Raw genomic sequence first — 17431 nt, forward strand, 5'->3', positions numbered from 1 at the left:
TTTCCAGACAAGCCTGGGCCTCCTAGGGATTTTGAAGTGAGTGAAGTTAGAAAAGATTCTTGTTACCTAACTTGGAAGGAACCTGAGGATGATGGTGGCTCCGTCATTACCAACTATGTTGTGGAAAGGAAGGATGTTGCTGCTGCTCAGTGGTTACCAATATCGTCCTCTTCTAAGAAACACAGTCTGTTGGCTAAATACCTTATGGAAGGCACTCAGTATCTCTTCCGTGTTGCTGCTGAGAATCAGTATGGACGAGGACCTTTTGTTGAAACTCACAAGCCAATTAAGGCTATGGATCCACTTCGTAAGCATATTTCAGTTATTTTTTTTTGTTCATATAAAATGCTGGTCACATTAATCCATAGTATGTAATATGCATCTTCATATTAGCACAGACCTATAGAGTAGCTGGACTCATTGAGTCTAATCCCCTTGCAGGAATCCAGATAAAAGCACATGATTATCCATACTCTGCTTTTACACATCCAGTAAAAGAGAGCTCATTACGTTCCTAGATGATTGGCTCCAGTCAAGCATCTCTTACCATCAGAGGTTTTTTCCAACATTCAGCAAAAATATGGCTCCCCACAATTTAAGAGCCTTGATCTATGTCCTGCACTCTGGTATGATGGAGAACAGGATCGGACCTTCTTCTCAGTCACCCTCCTTCTGATATTTGACAATCACATTTCTCCTCAGTCAAACTTCTTAAAGATAAACATGCCCAGTTTTTTAATTTCTCCTCATAAAGCTCATTTTTATTCCAGATTATTCCTTTTGCCTTTCTTTCCATCTATTCCAGTTTCTCAAGCGTGTGATGCCCCGAACTGGACATGGCACTTGAAACAGAGTCTGATCAATGTAGAATGTAGTAGAACTTTTACCTCCCATGATTTAGAAAATACACTTTTACAGATGAGCTATCAATTTTCATGTTTAACAGATGTTAAATGCGTGTTTTATATGTTTAAAAGTAGAAATATAATTTTACTGTCTTCTTGTGTTATAAGATCCACCTGGACCACCAAAGAACTTGCATCATGTAGATGTTGACAAGACAGAAGTCTCTCTTGCTTGGAATTGGCCTGATCGTGATGGTGGTGCTGAAATAACTGGATTTTTGGTGGAATACCAAGAAGAAGGAACAGAGGACTGGACGAAATTCAAGACAGTCCCTGTGCCAGAATGTGTTGTTACAGGCTTACAACAAGGAAAGATTTACAAATTCCGTGTGAAAGCCCAAAATATTGTGGGTCTTAGTCTTCCAGACACAACTATACCCATTGAGTGCCAAGAAAAGATAGGTAATTTCTAGTTTTATGGATGTCATACATCATACTAATAACTATCGCCTATTTTAATTACTAAGATAAACCACATGGTAACATTTATTTATTTATTTTTTATTTCAGTGCCACCATCTGTTGAGCTAGATGTGAAATTAATAGAAGGGCTTGTTGTTAAAGCTGGCAGCACAGTAAGATTCCCTGCAATCATGAGAGGAGTGCCTATTCCCACTGCAAAATGGGTCACTGATAATACTGAAATCAAATCAGAAGGCAATTACAAAATTGATACTGACAACTACTCAACAATTCTTACCATTAAAAGTTGTACAAGAAAAGATACTGGAGAATATTTACTCACAGTATCCAATCTAGCTGGAAGCAAAACTGTAGCTGTTCATTTAACCGTCTTGGATGTTCCTGGTCCTCCTACTGGCCCAATTGATATTGTAGAAGTAGCTCCAGATCACATGGTTATTGCTTGGCGGCCTCCTAAAGATGATGGTGGTAGTCCTGTAACTAATTATATTGTTGAAAAGCGAGAGTCAAAGAAAGAAACCTGGGGAGTAGTCTGTTCATCACTTAGTCAAACAAGACTTAAAATTCCACGCCTACAGAAGGGTGCTGAATATATCTTCCGAGTTCGTGCAGAGAATAAGATAGGCATTGGTCCACCTCTTGATTCCCAACCAGCAGTTGCTAAGTCTATGTTTGATCCACCATCTCCTCCTGGTAAACCAACAGTTCATGATATTACTGAAAACGCTGCAACAGTAAATTGGACTATGCCAAAGTCTGATGGAGGAAGTCCAATAACTGGGTATATTCTTGAACGTCGTGAAATTTCTGGCAAGTGGATACGAGTAAATAAATCACCAGTACTTGACCTGAAGTTCAGAGCTACAGGCCTTTATGAGGGCAACACATACGAATTCCGTGTTTTTGCTGAAAATAGTATTGGCCTAAGCAAACCATCTCCAGTTTCAGACCCAATAAAAGCAACACGTCCTATCTCACCTCCTGGGCCTCCAATTAATCCAAAACTCAAAGATAAGACCAGAGAAACAGCTGAACTGGTATGGACAAAACCACTCAAGGATGGTGGTAGTCCTATACTGGGATATGTCGTAGAATGCCTGAAAAGTGGAACAACTCAATGGAATAGAATTAACAAAGATGAACTTATTCGACCATGTGCCTTTACAGTACCTGGGCTAATTGAAGGAAATGAATATAGATTCCGTATCAAAGCTGCAAATATTGTTGGAGAAGGAGAACCTAGAGAATTGCCTGAAACAGTTCTTGCTAAAGACATTCTGACTCCTCCAGAGCTAGAACTGGATGTGACCTGCCGTGATGTCATTACAGTTAGAGTAGGCCAAACAATAAAGATCCTAGGCAAAGTGAAAGGTAGACCAGAACCTGACATAACATGGTCGAAAGAAGGCAAAATACTGACAAAAGATAAGCGCACTGACATAATTCAAGAAGTTCCACGCATAGAGCTACAAATTAAATCAGCTACAAGAGCAGACCATGGCAAGTACATTATTGCAGCTAAAAACAGCAGCGGACATGCCCAAGCATCAGCCATTGTTAATGTACTTGACAGGCCTGGACCTTGTCGAAATCTGAAAGTCAGCTATGTCACTAAGGATTCCTGTATGATCGCTTTTGAGAATCCAGAAGATAATGGTGGCTCTGAAATTACAAATTATATAGTAGAATATCGCCAACCAAGTCAGAAAGGATGGTCAATAGTCTCTTCTGATCTTACTAAGAGGATGGTAAAAGCACATCTCATAGAAAATCATGAGTACTTCTTCCGTGTTTGTGCAGAAAATAAAGTAGGTCCAGGCCCAGTTGTCGAGACCAAGACTCCAATCCTTGCCATTAATCCAATTGATAGGCCAGGTGAGCCTGAAAATCTTCATATTGCAGAAACAGGAAAGACATTTGTGCATCTGAAATGGAGAAGGCCAGACTATGATGGTGGTAGCCCCAATTTATCTTACCACGTTGAGCGAAAACCGAAGGATTCAGATGAATGGGAAAGAGTACACAAAGGCAGCATTAAGGAAACACAGTATATGGTTGACAAATGCGTTGAAAATAAAATTTATCAGTTCAGAGTTCAGACTAAGAATGAAGGAGGAGAAAGTGATTGGGTAAAAACAAGTGAAGTTGTTGTTAAAGAAGAAGTGCAAAAGCCAGTACTTGATCTGAAATTGTCTGGAGTACTCACTGTGAAAGCTGGTGAACCAATTAAAATTGAAGCAGGGCTTAAAGGCAAGCCGCAACCAGAAGTATCTTGGTCAAAGGATACTGAAGATTTATCCAAATCTCCAAGGGTCAAAATTGAAACAACTTCACATTCATCTAAGTTGCTTCTTGCAAAATCAAGACGTACTGATGGTGGTAAATATGTTATAACAGCTACTAATCCAGTTGGTAGCTTTGTAGCGTATGCTACTGTAAATGTTTTGGACAAACCAGGACCAGTAAGAAATCTCAAAGTCTCTGATATTTCAACTGACAGATGTAAAGTCAGCTGGGACCCACCCGAAGATGATGGTGGTTGTGAAATACAGAATTACATCATAGAGAAATGTGAAAGCAAGCGTATGGTTTGGACCACATATTCCTCTTCAGTGATAATGGACTCTGTACAAGTAACACATCTCATAGAAGGGAATGAATATATCTTTAGGGTTCGTGCAGAAAACAAAATGGGCACTGGTCCACCAACAGAGACTAAGCCAATTATAGCTAAAACGAAATATGATAGACCTGGTCGTCCTGATCCTCCAGAGATCACAAGAGTTAGCAAAGATGAGATGACTGTAGTATGGAATCCACCAGAATATGATGGTGGAAAATCAATTACAGGATATATATTAGAGAAGAAGGAGAAGAGGTCACTAAGATGGGTTCCTGTTACCAAAACTGCAATTCCAGAAAGACGCAAGAAAGTTACAGATCTCATTCCTGGATATGAATACCAATTCCGTGTGAAGGCAGAAAATGAAATTGGAATTGGTGAACCAAGTTTCCCATCAAGGCCTGCAGTAGCAAAAGACCCATTAGGTAATTATCTTTCATGTAACACTAAATTAACATTTTAACACTCTGTTTGAGTCACTGAAATGCTTATTTTTGTACTTTGATCTATTTTACAGAACCACCTGGTCCTCCCATCAATCTTAAGGTTGTTGATAGCACAAAAATGTCTATTACACTTGGCTGGGGAAAGCCGCTCTATGATGGTGGAGCTCCGATTATTGGATATGTGATAGAAATGAGGCCAAAAACCGAAAAAGCTGGTCCCAATGAAGGATGGAAAAGATGCAATGTTGCAGCACAAGTCATTCACACAGAATTTACTGTGATGAGTCTGGATGAGAAAGAACTATATGAGTTCCGTGTTTCTGCCCAAAATCAGGTTGGCATTGGTCCTCCAGCTGATTTGAAGGAAGCTGTTTCTCCAAAAGAAATACTTGGTAATTTTGCCAATCAACCATTCAATTATGTGTTACTGATTTTCTACTTTGCTGGGTACTTTTAACAAACAACATTTTTTTTTATTTTTATTTTTACTTTTCAGAGCCCCCGGAGATAGAATTGGATGCTAGCCTGAGGAAATTACTCATAGTCAGAGCTGGATGCCCCATCAGACTCTTTGCTATTGTTAGAGGACGACCAGCACCTAAAGTCACCTGGAGGAGAGTGGGAATTGATAATGTGATCAGAAAGGGCCAGGTTGACTTGGTTGACACAATGTCCTTCTGTGTCATTCCTAATTCAACTCGTGATGACTCGGGCAAATACTCTTTGACTCTTGTTAACCCTGCTGGAGAAAAAGCTGTGTTTGTCAATGTCCGTGTTCTTGGTAAGTATCAGGGATAATCAGGGGTAGAAATCTGCTGCCTTGTTTGGTTTAACAAACTGCTGAAGATTGGTTTAATGCTGTACCTGTACCCCTTGTTTTCTTCATAGATACTCCTGGACCTGTTGCAGACTTCAAGGTCTCTGATGTCACTAAAATGTCATGTCAGCTTTCATGGACACCACCTGAGAATGATGGCGGTAGTCCTGTCACACACTACATTCTGGAAAAGCGCGAGGCTGATAGAAAAAGCTGGGGAACTCTTATTTCAGATATAAAGAAGACTAGTTTCAAAGTTGCTAACCTTGTGCCTGGTACTGAATACTTCTTCAGAGTAACTGCAGTCAATGAATATGGTCCAGGTGTTCCAACAGATACACCTAAGCCAATCATGGCAACAGATCCACTAAGTAAGTATTTATTTATGTAGCTTTCTCCCCAACAAATTGCAATACTGATATACCCACTAATAAGTATTTGTGCACAATATATAAATAGTACATTAAGTGAAAGCATACATTAAGAATATTTAGAAGTCTATATTACTATGATTATTAGAATCATCAAGATGAATTTCATGCATTAAAACAATTTTAAAAAATACTGGATTAATTACATAATGTATATACTATTCAGTGGTCCTACAAAGGTAAGAATTTAGAGTAGAAGTCCAGGACTCAGCTTAGAAGAATAAACAAAAGAGTTCAAATATTCTACAGAGTTTTAAAATCACTTTCTTGCATCTTATGTACTCAGTAGAAAATCGAACTGGATTAAATTGTTAAAGAATTTAATGGTTAACATGGTAATTAACCATAAGAAGTTGCAATGATTTTAGAAACGATTTAATTCAAACAACTGCTGCTTAGAATGTTTATATTTTACTTTTTGCCTGTTTTATTCTTAAGGTGAACCTGATCCTCCAAGGAAACTTGAAGTAACTGAAATTACCAAAAACAGTGCTACATTAGGATGGCTGCCACCACTGCGTGATGGTGGTGCCAAAATTGATGGGTACATTATTTCGTATCAACAAGAAGGGCAAGCGGGTGATCACTGGACACAGTACTCTGTTGTAAAAGATCTTAACATTGTTGTTGCTGGCCTAAAGGAAGGGAAGAAATATAAATTTAGAGTGGCTGCAAGAAATGCTGTTGGAGTGAGTTTACCAAGAGAAACAGAAGGCATGTTTGAAGTCAAAGAACAACTCAGTAAGTAATTGAGATCAAATATTTTTATTTTGTGTCTTTATTTTATTGAAATCAATTTAGATGGCACCGATCTCACTAACGCAACTATGGTGGCTAATAAAAGTTTTAAAATACAGTGGAAAAACACTTACCACAATCAATTAAAAATATAAAGTGGCTTCCAAAGAAACTCTGCACAAGTAGTGTGGGCTTAATTACTCTACTGGGACACATTGCTGGGGAAACAGCCAAATCTTTAAGGCTTTCCAAAAGGTATGCATTATTGGCATAAACCTAACCTCTGGTGATAATGGTATTCCAGAGCACAAGTGCAGAAAAGGCAAATTTCCTGGGTTCCCGCCAAATGATAGTTTCTGATTAATGAGACCCAGAGCATACCCCTCTTGTCTGACTTAATGAGAGAGGTGAAGGTAATGGGAGTACAGCATTCCTTCAATCAGCCTGGCCCCATACTTTATACGTAATAATCAGGCTTTATACGTAATAATCAGCACCTTGAATTGCACCCAGAAGCAAATTGGGAGCCAATCCAGCTTGCAGAGCAATGGTGTAATAACAGGTTAATGAGGTTTGTGTCTGCCATTGTATTTTGGGTAAACTGAAACATCCAGATGTTTTTCAAGAGCAGCCCTACATAAACCTCATTGCAGTAATCTACCCTATTCAGGAGGTGACCAAAACATGAAACATGAGTGTGCAGGGTTTCTTGAACCATGAAAGGGTACAATTGGTGCCCCCCCACCTTGACTGCTACCTGATCTTTGAATCCAGAAGAATACCCAAATTGTGCACTCGTTCTGTCTAGGGTATGCAGAACTAAAGATGGAAAAACACCATATCCAGGAAGTCCTAAAACTCAAAGTCACTTCATCTTGCTATGGTAGTTCTGTCACATTCGGACATACACTTCCCCCCCCCCAACATAAGTCACTCATAATATCGAGGTCACAAAAGCTAGCAGCAGCCTGAGATTTGGTTTTTTAAAAAATCCCTTTGCTGACATAAGTTGAAGATTTTTCAGAATTCTACATGTGAAGAACAAAGTTACTGCATTGTTCGCGTCTTTCATTTTATTTGCCTCAAATATAATTTTTTCTTTGTTGAATTTTAATTTTGCAGTGCCACCTAAAATTCTGATGCCAGATCATATCGGTATAAAAGCTGGACAGAAACTCAGAATTGAGGCACATGTTTATGGGAAACCTTCGCCAACCTGTAAATGGATGAAAGCAGACCAAGATGTGCTTACTTCGAGTCGCCTGGCAGTGCATAAAGCCGACGGCACTTCAGTTCTTATTATTAAAGATGTAACTAGAAAAGATAGTGATTATTACAGCCTAACAGCAGAAAACAGCTCCGGAGTAGCTACTCAGAAAATCAAAGTCGTCGTCATGGGTATGCTTGATTTTCTTCTCCCAAGCTTGAGCGTTCTTACACATTTATCTTTTATGTGTTCCTCAAAATCTATACTAATTTGCATCTATATTTTTGTATCTTTCTATAGATATCCCTGGACCACCTCAGCCACCATTTGAAATTTCTGATATAGATGCCGACGCCTGTAGTTTGTCTTGGCATATCCCACTTGAAGATGGCGGAAGTAACATCACTAACTATGTGGTTGAGAAGTGTGATGTCAGTCGCGGTGATTGGATAACCGCAGTAGCTTCTGTCACAAAAACAAATTGCAGACTTGGAAAACTGACCCCTGGTCAGGAATATGTGTTCCGTGTTCGTGCAGAAAACCGATTTGGCATTTCTGAGCCACTTCAATCTGATAAGATGGTTGCAAGGTTTCCATTTGGTATGTCTGACTGTCTACTTATACTATTGTCCTCAGTAGGATATTTGTTGAATATGGTTAGCGTTATTTTTAAAAACTTATCTTTTGTTTTATTGCAGATGTCCCCAGTGAACCTAAAAATGCACGTGTTACCAAAGTAAACAAGGATTGCATTTTTGTAGCATGGGATAGGCCAGACAGTGATGGAGGCAGTCCAATAACTGGCTATCTCATTGAGCGTAAAGAAAGGAACAGTTTGCTGTGGGTCAAGGCCAATGATACCCCTGTGCGATCCACAGAATACCCATGCGCAAACCTAATTGAAGGGCTAGAATACACATTTAGAATCTATGCTCTGAACAAAGCAGGCGCAAGCAAGCCTAGCAAACCAACAGATTATGTGACTGCAAGAACACCAATTGGTAAGTTAAACATTTTGCATATATTTCACTATAGCAGTGGTGGTGAACTTTTTAGAGACCGAGTGCCCAAACTGCAACCCGAAACCCACTTATGCATCGCCAGGTGCCGGGGGTGTGGCCACTGAGTGGGCATGGTCACTGAGTGGGCGTGGCTATGGTGGTTGTGGCAGCATGGGTAGGCATGGCCAGGGTGGGCGTGGAGCATGTGCAGCTTTGTGGAGAGCTGCGCATGCATGGAGAGGAGGAGGGAGCAGCTCAGCCCAGCAAAGGCTCGCATGCCATCAGAGACGGCTCCACGTGCCGCCTTGTTAAAATATGCAGTGTTACACGGAAGCTAAGCTACATGGAAGCTAAAATATGCAAGTTACATGGAGGCTAAACTTGATCTCATTTATTTTTTTAGATCCACCTGGCAAACCTGAAGTTATTGATGTGACAAAGAGTACTGTGTCTCTTGTCTGGGCAAGACCAAAACATGATGGTGGCAGCAAGATAATTGGATACTATGTTGAAGCCTGTAAGCTGCCAAGTGCTAAATGGGTCCGATGCAATTCTACGCCCCATCAGATCCCTCAAGAAGAGTACACGGCAACTGATTTGGAGGAAAATGCTCAGTACCAATTCAGAGCAATAGCAAAAACAGCAGTAAACATTAGTGCACCTTCTGAACCTTCAGATCCAATAACTGTTCAGTCAGAAAATGGTAAGGAATTTGTTAGCTAATACTAAAGCTGAGCTTCATGCTTCTCAAAAAGTAGTCTTCACCATTCTTTCTTTCTTTTTCTTTTCTTTTTTTAACTTTTTCAGTACCACCCAAGATAGAGCTCGGGGTAGGTATGAAATCCTTACTTGTAGTAAAGGCTGGAACCAATGTTTGCCTGGAAGCAAATGTCTATGGCAAACCTATGCCAACTATTACTTGGAAGAAAGAAGGGGAGGTTCTAAAACCAGTGGAAGGAATTAAGATCACCACCAAGAGAAACCTATCTACTGTGGAGCTCTTCAGTGTCATTAGAAAGCAGACAGGAGATTATACTATTACTGCTGAGAATGCAAGTGGTTCCAAGTCAGCAACTATAAAGCTTAAAGTGTTAGGTAAGTTAAAGACGAATGAGAAGTATGCTATCCTGCTAAAATGGGATGGATCTGGTATTTCACTGTCAAACAATTGTGTTTTCCAGACAAACCTGGTCCTCCAGCTTCAGTGAAGATTACAAATATGTATGCAGATCGAGCCATGCTCTCTTGGGAACCTCCTCTTGAAGATGGAGGGTCAGACATTACAAATTACATTGTTGACAAACGTGAAACGAGTAGACCCAACTGGGCTCAAGTCACTGCCAACGTCCCAATCACTAGTTGCAGTGTTGAGAAGCTGATTGAAGGACATGAGTACCAATTTCGCATTTCTGCTGAGAACAAATACGGAGTAGGTGATCCAATCTTAACTGAAAATGCGGTGGCTAAAAACCCATATGGTAAGCACTTTTTAGTAACTCCTTCAGTCCGATTGTTACTGAGTTATAGCTTAACAACTGCTTAAGTGCACTTCAAACATTTGTTTTTAGATGTACCCGGGCCTTGTGATCCACCAATAATTAGTAACATAACAAAGGACTTCATGACTGTGAGCTGGAAAGCCCCTGCTGATGATGGTGGCTCCCCTATAACTGGATATATTGTTGAGAAACGTGAAACAAAAGCTCTTAACTGGACAAAAGTGAATAGAAAACCAGTCATTGAAAGAATGATAAAGGCCACTGGACTCCAAGAAGGAACAGAATATGAATATAGAGTAATTGCCTTCAATAAAGCTGGACCAGGCAAACCTAGTGGAGCATCTAAGGCAGCATATGCTCGTGATCCTCAGTGTAAGTTGACATGTGCAGACACGTGTGTGCATGCACAAACACACATTATTTTTTATAACTATGTCCAAATGTCCTTCCATATATAACTGTGCTTTTGTTTTTATTCCCAGATCCTCCTGGGCCCCCAGCATTCCCAAAAGTTGTTGATACTACACGTAGCTCTATCAGCCTGTCTTGGAGCAAACCGGCATATGATGGTGGAAGCCCCATTATTGGCTATCTTGTTGAAGTGAAACGAGTTGACACAGAAAACTGGGTCCGATGCAATTTGCCAAAGAATTTGCCTGATACACATTATGTAGTAACTGGACTTACAGAGAACACAGAATATCAGTTCCGCATTTATGCTGTCAATAAAATTGGCTACAGTGACCCAAGTGATGTTCCCGACAAGCACCTTGCCAAGGATATTCTAAGTGAGTACTTTGAAAAGAAACTGAATTGGTGATTTTAATCCAGGGCAAGATGCTCAACCTGTGAATTCATGTGAACCTGGTATATAAACCATTGCCTTTCAGTTCCCAGCCACAATGAAACAATCCAAACCTCTCTCTTCCTAAAAATCTTCTTTAATATAAAACTCTCTACTTTTCATGCCAACCATAATATCAGTATTTTTCCTTACTGAAAACATTATTCGCTCTTCTACTTTAAGAAAACATTTTTTTTCTCTTTCTGAATGATACTCGAAAGATATACTTCCAAGAACCAGATTGGTCCAGTGGTTAAAACGCTAAGCTAAAAAACAGGAGACGGTGAGTTCTAGTCCCGCCTTAGGTATGAAAGCCAGCTAGATGACCTTGGGTCAATCTCTCTCAGCTCAACTCACCTTAAGGATTGCTGTTGTGGGGAAACCAGGAAGAGGAAGAAGTATTAGCTATGTTCGCCACCCTGAGTTATTTATAAAAATAATGAAGGTGGGATAAAAAATAATAAAATACTTCTTCAGTATAAAACAGAGTATTCCTCATGGGAAATACCTAGACAGCAACACTACAGCATGTGTACATCCCAATTTGATTGGAAGCCTGGAGTGACAAGAGATATGCTTAATTCAAGATTCTATACAGAAGGAAGTAAGAAATAGAATATACAATAGCAATAGACTTATATACTGCTTCATAGTGCTTTACAGCACTCTCTGAGAGGTTTGCAAATGTCAGCATGTTGCCCCCAGCAATCTCAGTTCTCATTTTACCAACCTTGGAAGGATGGAAGGCTGAGCCAACCTTGAGCCGGTCAGGATCAAACTCCTACCTGTGGGCAGAGTCAGCCTGCAATACTGCAGTTTAATAACTCACTATGTGAGAAGCCTCTGTCTGCTATTGGTTAAATAACATGCAGTCTGAAATCTTGAAGGGAAGTCTGAAAGACCTTTTAGAAGAATTTTCTCTTTGAACATCCTAATCATCATTTTTAATTCACCCTATGTCATTCACTTTATATTTTCCAATCTTCATTCAAACACTTGATTTTTTTTTTAATCTTCTATTTGAAATGCAGTTCCACCCGAAGGAGAACTTGATGCTGAATTGAGGAAAGTCCTTGTGTTACGTGCTGGAGTCACTATGAGGATTTATGTGCCAGTAAGAGGACGGCCGCCTCCAAAGATTTTTTGGACTAAAGTGGATGCCAACATAAGAGACCGGGCAGGAATGGACATCAAATCAACTGATTTTGATACTTTCCTGCGTTGTGAAAATGTCAATAAATACGATGCTGGGAAATATGTCTTGCATTTAGAGAACAGCTGTGGCAAAAAATCATACACCATTGTAGTCAAAGTTCTTGGTGAGTGCTAATCTCTATCTGCCTATCTGTCTAAACACACGCATCTTTTCAAAACCCAATAGTTCCGAAGTCACAAATTCTTCTGACTTTATATGCAAAAATATTGTATATTTTAGTCAATAATTGCAGTTTGTTAACTTGTTTTAATGCAGATACTCCTGGTCCCCCTATTAATCTGGTTGTAAAAGAAGCATCTAAAGATTCTGCTTTCATCTCGTGGGAGCCTCCTCTAATAGATGGTGGCAGCCCAGTGAAGAATTACGTGGTTGAAAAACGTGATGCAGAAAGAAAATCGTGGTCTACGGTGGCTACAGAATGTCCAAAAACCAGTTTTAGGATTTCTAACTTAGAAGAAGGCAAATCCTATTTCTTCAGAGTTTTTGCTGAAAATGAATATGGCATTGGTGACCCCTGTGAAACTCGTGATGCTGTCAAAGCTTCAGGTAAGATCATTCTTCTGTTACTGAATTCTTAAAAAGTCTCTTGTCTTTTAAAATTTCTGATTTTATTTAGAGCCTTTTTTAATGTAAATATATCCATATATTTCTTGTTTCGATCAGAAACACCTGGACCTGTTGTAGACTTAAAAGCTCCACAGGTGACAAAGTCATCCTGCAATTTAACTTGGAAAAAGCCTATAAGTGATGGTGGAAGTCGTATTAATGCATATATTGTTGAGCTCCTGACCGGTGAAAACCAGTGGCAAGAAGTTATGAGATCTATAACTCTTCACTATTCAACAAAAGACTTGAAAGAAGGAAAAGAATACCTTTTCAGAGTGAGAGCACAAAATGAAGCTGGATACGGGACACCAAATGAAATTACAGTGCTGGCAAGGGATGATATTGGTGAGTAGATCCGTACAGCCATTCATTTATTGTACATATGGTTCCCGTGATCTTTGTGTTTAGTGAAGAAAGAATCTTTCTTGCCAGTATGTTTTGCAGCAAAAATAACAAAACTATAGAGAATTCCTCCTTTTCACTTATTTATTGAAGAGCAAAAGGGAGCGGCGTGGTGGCCTAGACATGGAGCTCTTGCTTCACAATCAGGAGGCTATGAGTTCAATCCTAAGTAGCTGCAGATATTTCTCTGGGCACAAAGAGAAAATATCTGCTGAGAACTACGCATAGGTGTCAGGAAGGGCATCCAGCCAGTAAATGCTCGCTCCATTCAATCTCCCCAATTCCGACCCGATACAAGCGATTGAAGGGTTATTAAAAGGGGGAAAAAATTAAAGAGCAAAAAGGAAGTTATTCTATTGTCTGAACTGAACTTGTAATTATTCGCCTTCTTTGGTTTATAGTGGCACCTGATCTTGATTTAAGAGACCTCCCAGGCTTGTGCTATTTGGCTAGAGAAGGAAGCTCTTTCCGTCTGAAAATTCCAATCAAAGGGAAGCCAGTACCAACGGTGACATGGAGGAAAGGAGAAGACCTTCCTTTAACCGAGACGGGAAGAGTGGCCTTTGAAGCTACAGCAGTTAACACGTCACTCCTTGTTCGTGACTGCCATAAAAGCGATGCTGGAAAATATACGATTACACTGAAGAATGTTGCTGGCAGTAAAGAAGGCATGATTTCCGTAAAAGTGGTTGGCAAACCTGGAATTCCAACAGGCCCTGTGAAATTTGAAGAAGTTACAGCCGATGCTATGACATTAAAATGGGCTCCTCCCAAAGATGATGGCGGGTCAGAAATCACGAACTACATCCTTGAGAAAAGAGACAATGTGAACAATAAATGGGTGAGCTGTGTCTCTGCTGTGCAGAAGACCACCTTTAGAGTTACAAGACTTCATGAAGGCTCTGAATATACGTTCAGAATCAGTGCTGAAAATAAATACGGTGTCGGTGAAGGTCTAAAATCTGAACCTGTAATTGCAAGGCATCCATTTGGTAAGTAATAGAGTGGCTCTGAAGTATTTTTAGGCAGGGTGGTGCTTCCTCTGCATCTTTGTGTGATTGAGTCTAATTTTTCACATTTTCTAGATGTTCCTGATGCTCCTCCGCCACCCAAAATTATTGAGGTTAGGCATGATTCTGCATCTCTGACATGGACAGACCCTAAAAAGACTGGGGGCTCACCAATAACAGGTATACCTTTTGAGATACATTTTGCTTAAAATTTTCCCCAAGAGGAAAGTCAAGAGGGAGTCAAGCTATTTTCCAAGGCGCCTGAAGGCAGGACAAGAAGCAACGGGTGGAAACTAACCAAAGAGAGAAGCAACCTAGAACTAAGGAGAAACTTCCTGACAGTTAGAACAATTAACCAGTGGAACAACCTGCCTCCAGAAGCGGTGAATGCGCCAACACTGGAAGTTTTTAAGAAGAAACTGGACAGCCATTTGTCCAAAATGGTATAGGGTTTCCCAGGGCTTTTTTTCTCGGAGAAAAGGTGGCGGAACTCAAACCTGGCCACGGGGAGTAGTTTGGGATCCTGGCGGGGAAATCTCTTGTCCTTACGTTCATTTTAAACCCTCCCCGATAAAGGCCACACCCTCCCCGATAAAGGCCAGCGGCCGGCCCGGAAAAAGGTGCCGGAACGCGGTTCCGCCGCGTTCCGGCTGAAAAAAAGCCCTGGGGTTTCCTGCCTGAGCAGGGGGTTGGACTAGATGACCTCCAAGGTCCCTTCCAACTTTATCATCATCATCATCATCATCATCATCATCATCATCATCATCATCATCATCATTATTATTATTATTATTATTATTATTATTATTATTATTATTATTATTATTTACTCCCTGAGATACATTTTAATGAACTCACCTTTTCCTTCTTCGTAGTACAGGCTTTGCTTTTGAGCACATTATGTGACTGAAAAAAACAAAATGCTGGCAACGTATAACAATAGTACTTACTAATATTTAGAATGCAAAATAATTTAAATAAATTCTGTATTATTTTAAATTTGTTTATTTATTTAAATGTTAAATGTAAATAAATGCATACAAGTAAGAACTTGCCAGGTAATTTATGGTAATGAGACAGATATTTTAGTGGAACAGCAAGAAAGTTTATCCAGGATTTTAAAGACATGTAAATGGCTAAACTGCCTAAAGATTAGAAATGTAAAGGATGCTATGCTGATTTTTATCATTTTCATTGGCACTTATACTATTACAATAATAAGCAATGTTTGTTTGTTTCTCGGTAGGCTATCATCTTGAATTCAAAGAAAGAAACAGTATTTTGTGGAAGCGAGCAAACAAGACACCTCTAAGAATGAAAGACTTCAGAGTGACAGGACTAACTGAAGGCTTAGAATATGAATTCAGAGTAATGGCAATAAATCTAGCTGGGGTTGGGAAACCAAGTCTACCGTCTGAACCAATTGTGGCTCTTGATTCAATTGGTAAGTTATTCTTTCATATCTCTCTCTCTTTCTCTTAGAGAGAGAGAGAGAGAGAGAGAGAGAGAGAGACTCTCTCTCTCTCTCTCTCTCTCTCTCTCTCTCTCTCTCTCTCTCTCTCTCTCTCTCTCTCTCTCTCTCAATTTATCTCTACTTCTCTATCAATAATCTATCTGTCTATCTATCTGTCTGTCTATCTATCTATCTATCTATCTATCTATCTATCTATCTATCTATCTATCTATCTATCTATCTATCTATCTATCTATCTATCTATCTAATCTTTCTCTAATTAGTAATGGCTACTCCTATATTCTGTTGCTACTATTTTCAGATCCTCCTGGGAAACCTGAAGTTATCAGTGTAACTCGGAACTCAGTAACTTTGGTCTGGACAGAACCAAAATATGATGGTGGACACAAATTAATTGGCTACATAGTGGAGAAACGTGATCTACCTTCCAAAACCTGGATGAAAGCAAATCATGTGAATGTTCCTGAATGTGCATTTACAGTGACTGATCTTTATGAAGGCTCAAAATATGACTTCAGAATTAGAGCAAAAAATACTGCTGGAGCCATTAGCCCACCATCTGAACCTACAGGAGCCATTACATGCAAGGATGAGTATGGTATGTTTTCCATATATATATATATATATATACACACATCTTATTCAATTACCGGTAATTTTAAATATGTTCCTGTCTTCCTCATTTCCTGAACTTTTTTTATTACAGAGGCACCAACTATTGTCATTGATCCAACTATCAAGGATGGCTTAACTGTTAAAGCAGGAGACACCATTGCAATGTCTGCTATAAGTATTCTTGGCAAACCACTTCCAACTTCAGTCTGGTCAAAAGCAGGAAAAGACTTTAAGCCTTCAGAGACTGTTCACATTGAATCAACACCAACTTCTTCTGCCCTTACTCTCAAGTATGCTGCCAGAAAAGATTCGGGCGAATATACAATCACTGCAACTAATCCTTTTGGTACTAAAGAAGAACATGTGCATGTGAAAGTTTTAGATGTACCAGGTCCCCCTGGACCAATTGAAGTCAGTAATGTCTCTGCTGAAAAAGCTACTCTCACATGGACTCCTCCTACAGAAGATGGTGGATCTCCAATCAAGTCTTATGTGCTTGAAAAGAGAGAAACTAGCCGACTGCTATGGACTCAGGTTGCTGAAGACATCCAGTCTTGTAGACACGTTGTCTCTAAACTTATTCAAGGAAATGAATACCTGTTCCGTGTCTCAGCTGTGAACCAATACGGCAGAGGAGAACCATCTCAATCAGAGCCAGTTAAAATGGTGGACAGATTTGGTAAGCAAAATTGGCAAATAAGTTATATAATAAGTTTACAGCATCTGTATAAAAATGTTAGTATTCTTCAACATTTTTTTTCCCTTTCCCTAGGCCCTCCTGGTCCCCCTGGTAAACCAGAAACATCAAATGTTACAAAAAATAGTGTGACGGTGAGCTGGAAGAGGCCGATAGATGACGGTGGCAGTGAGATAACAGGTTACCATCTGGAAAGAAGAGAAAAGAAAGGTGTGAGATGGATTAGAGTTTCAAAGAAACCGGTGTCAGATCTTAGATACAAAGTAACTGGACTACTAGAAGGAAATGAATATGAATTCCGTGTCAGCGCAGAAAACAGAGCAGGAATTGGACCACCAAGTGATATTTCCCAACCAGTGCTAATTAAAGATGCTGCATGTTAGTATAATACTTGTACTTTGAAAAATTCTTCCACCCTTACTGCATTAATGGCCTGATTGCCTATAAAGTGTTTCTAATCTAAGCTCTTTTTCCCCC

At 39.7% G+C, this 17431-nt stretch overlaps 1 protein-coding gene across 1 annotated transcript in view; it reads left to right on the top strand.

The window, feature by feature from the left end:
- TTN (titin) overlaps positions 1-17431 on the top strand; it is a gene marked incomplete in the record, with an annotated part of 304338 nt that overhangs the window by 239602 nt on the left and 47305 nt on the right. Inside the window, 24 exon segments of the mRNA XM_015818849.1 lie at positions 8-307; positions 1014-1307; positions 1416-4376; positions 4469-4789; positions 4894-5178; positions 5286-5585; positions 6084-6386; positions 7506-7781; positions 7891-8190; positions 8289-8591; positions 8995-9294; positions 9399-9686; positions 9773-10069; positions 10160-10462; positions 10573-10878; positions 11966-12253; positions 12406-12696; positions 12814-13101; positions 13560-14150; positions 14244-14348; positions 15415-15612; positions 15944-16240; positions 16349-16936; positions 17030-17332. Of these exon segments, the coding sequence (XP_015674335.1) occupies positions 8-307; positions 1014-1307; positions 1416-4376; positions 4469-4789; positions 4894-5178; positions 5286-5585; positions 6084-6386; positions 7506-7781; positions 7891-8190; positions 8289-8591; positions 8995-9294; positions 9399-9686; positions 9773-10069; positions 10160-10462; positions 10573-10878; positions 11966-12253; positions 12406-12696; positions 12814-13101; positions 13560-14150; positions 14244-14348; positions 15415-15612; positions 15944-16240; positions 16349-16936; positions 17030-17332 (10086 nt within the window).

Source organism: Protobothrops mucrosquamatus, unplaced genomic scaffold (assembly GCF_001527695.2).
Source record: "Protobothrops mucrosquamatus isolate PMUCROS unplaced genomic scaffold, P.Mucros_1.0 scaffold804, whole genome shotgun sequence".
Taxonomy (NCBI): Eukaryota; Metazoa; Chordata; class Lepidosauria; order Squamata; family Viperidae; genus Protobothrops; species Protobothrops mucrosquamatus.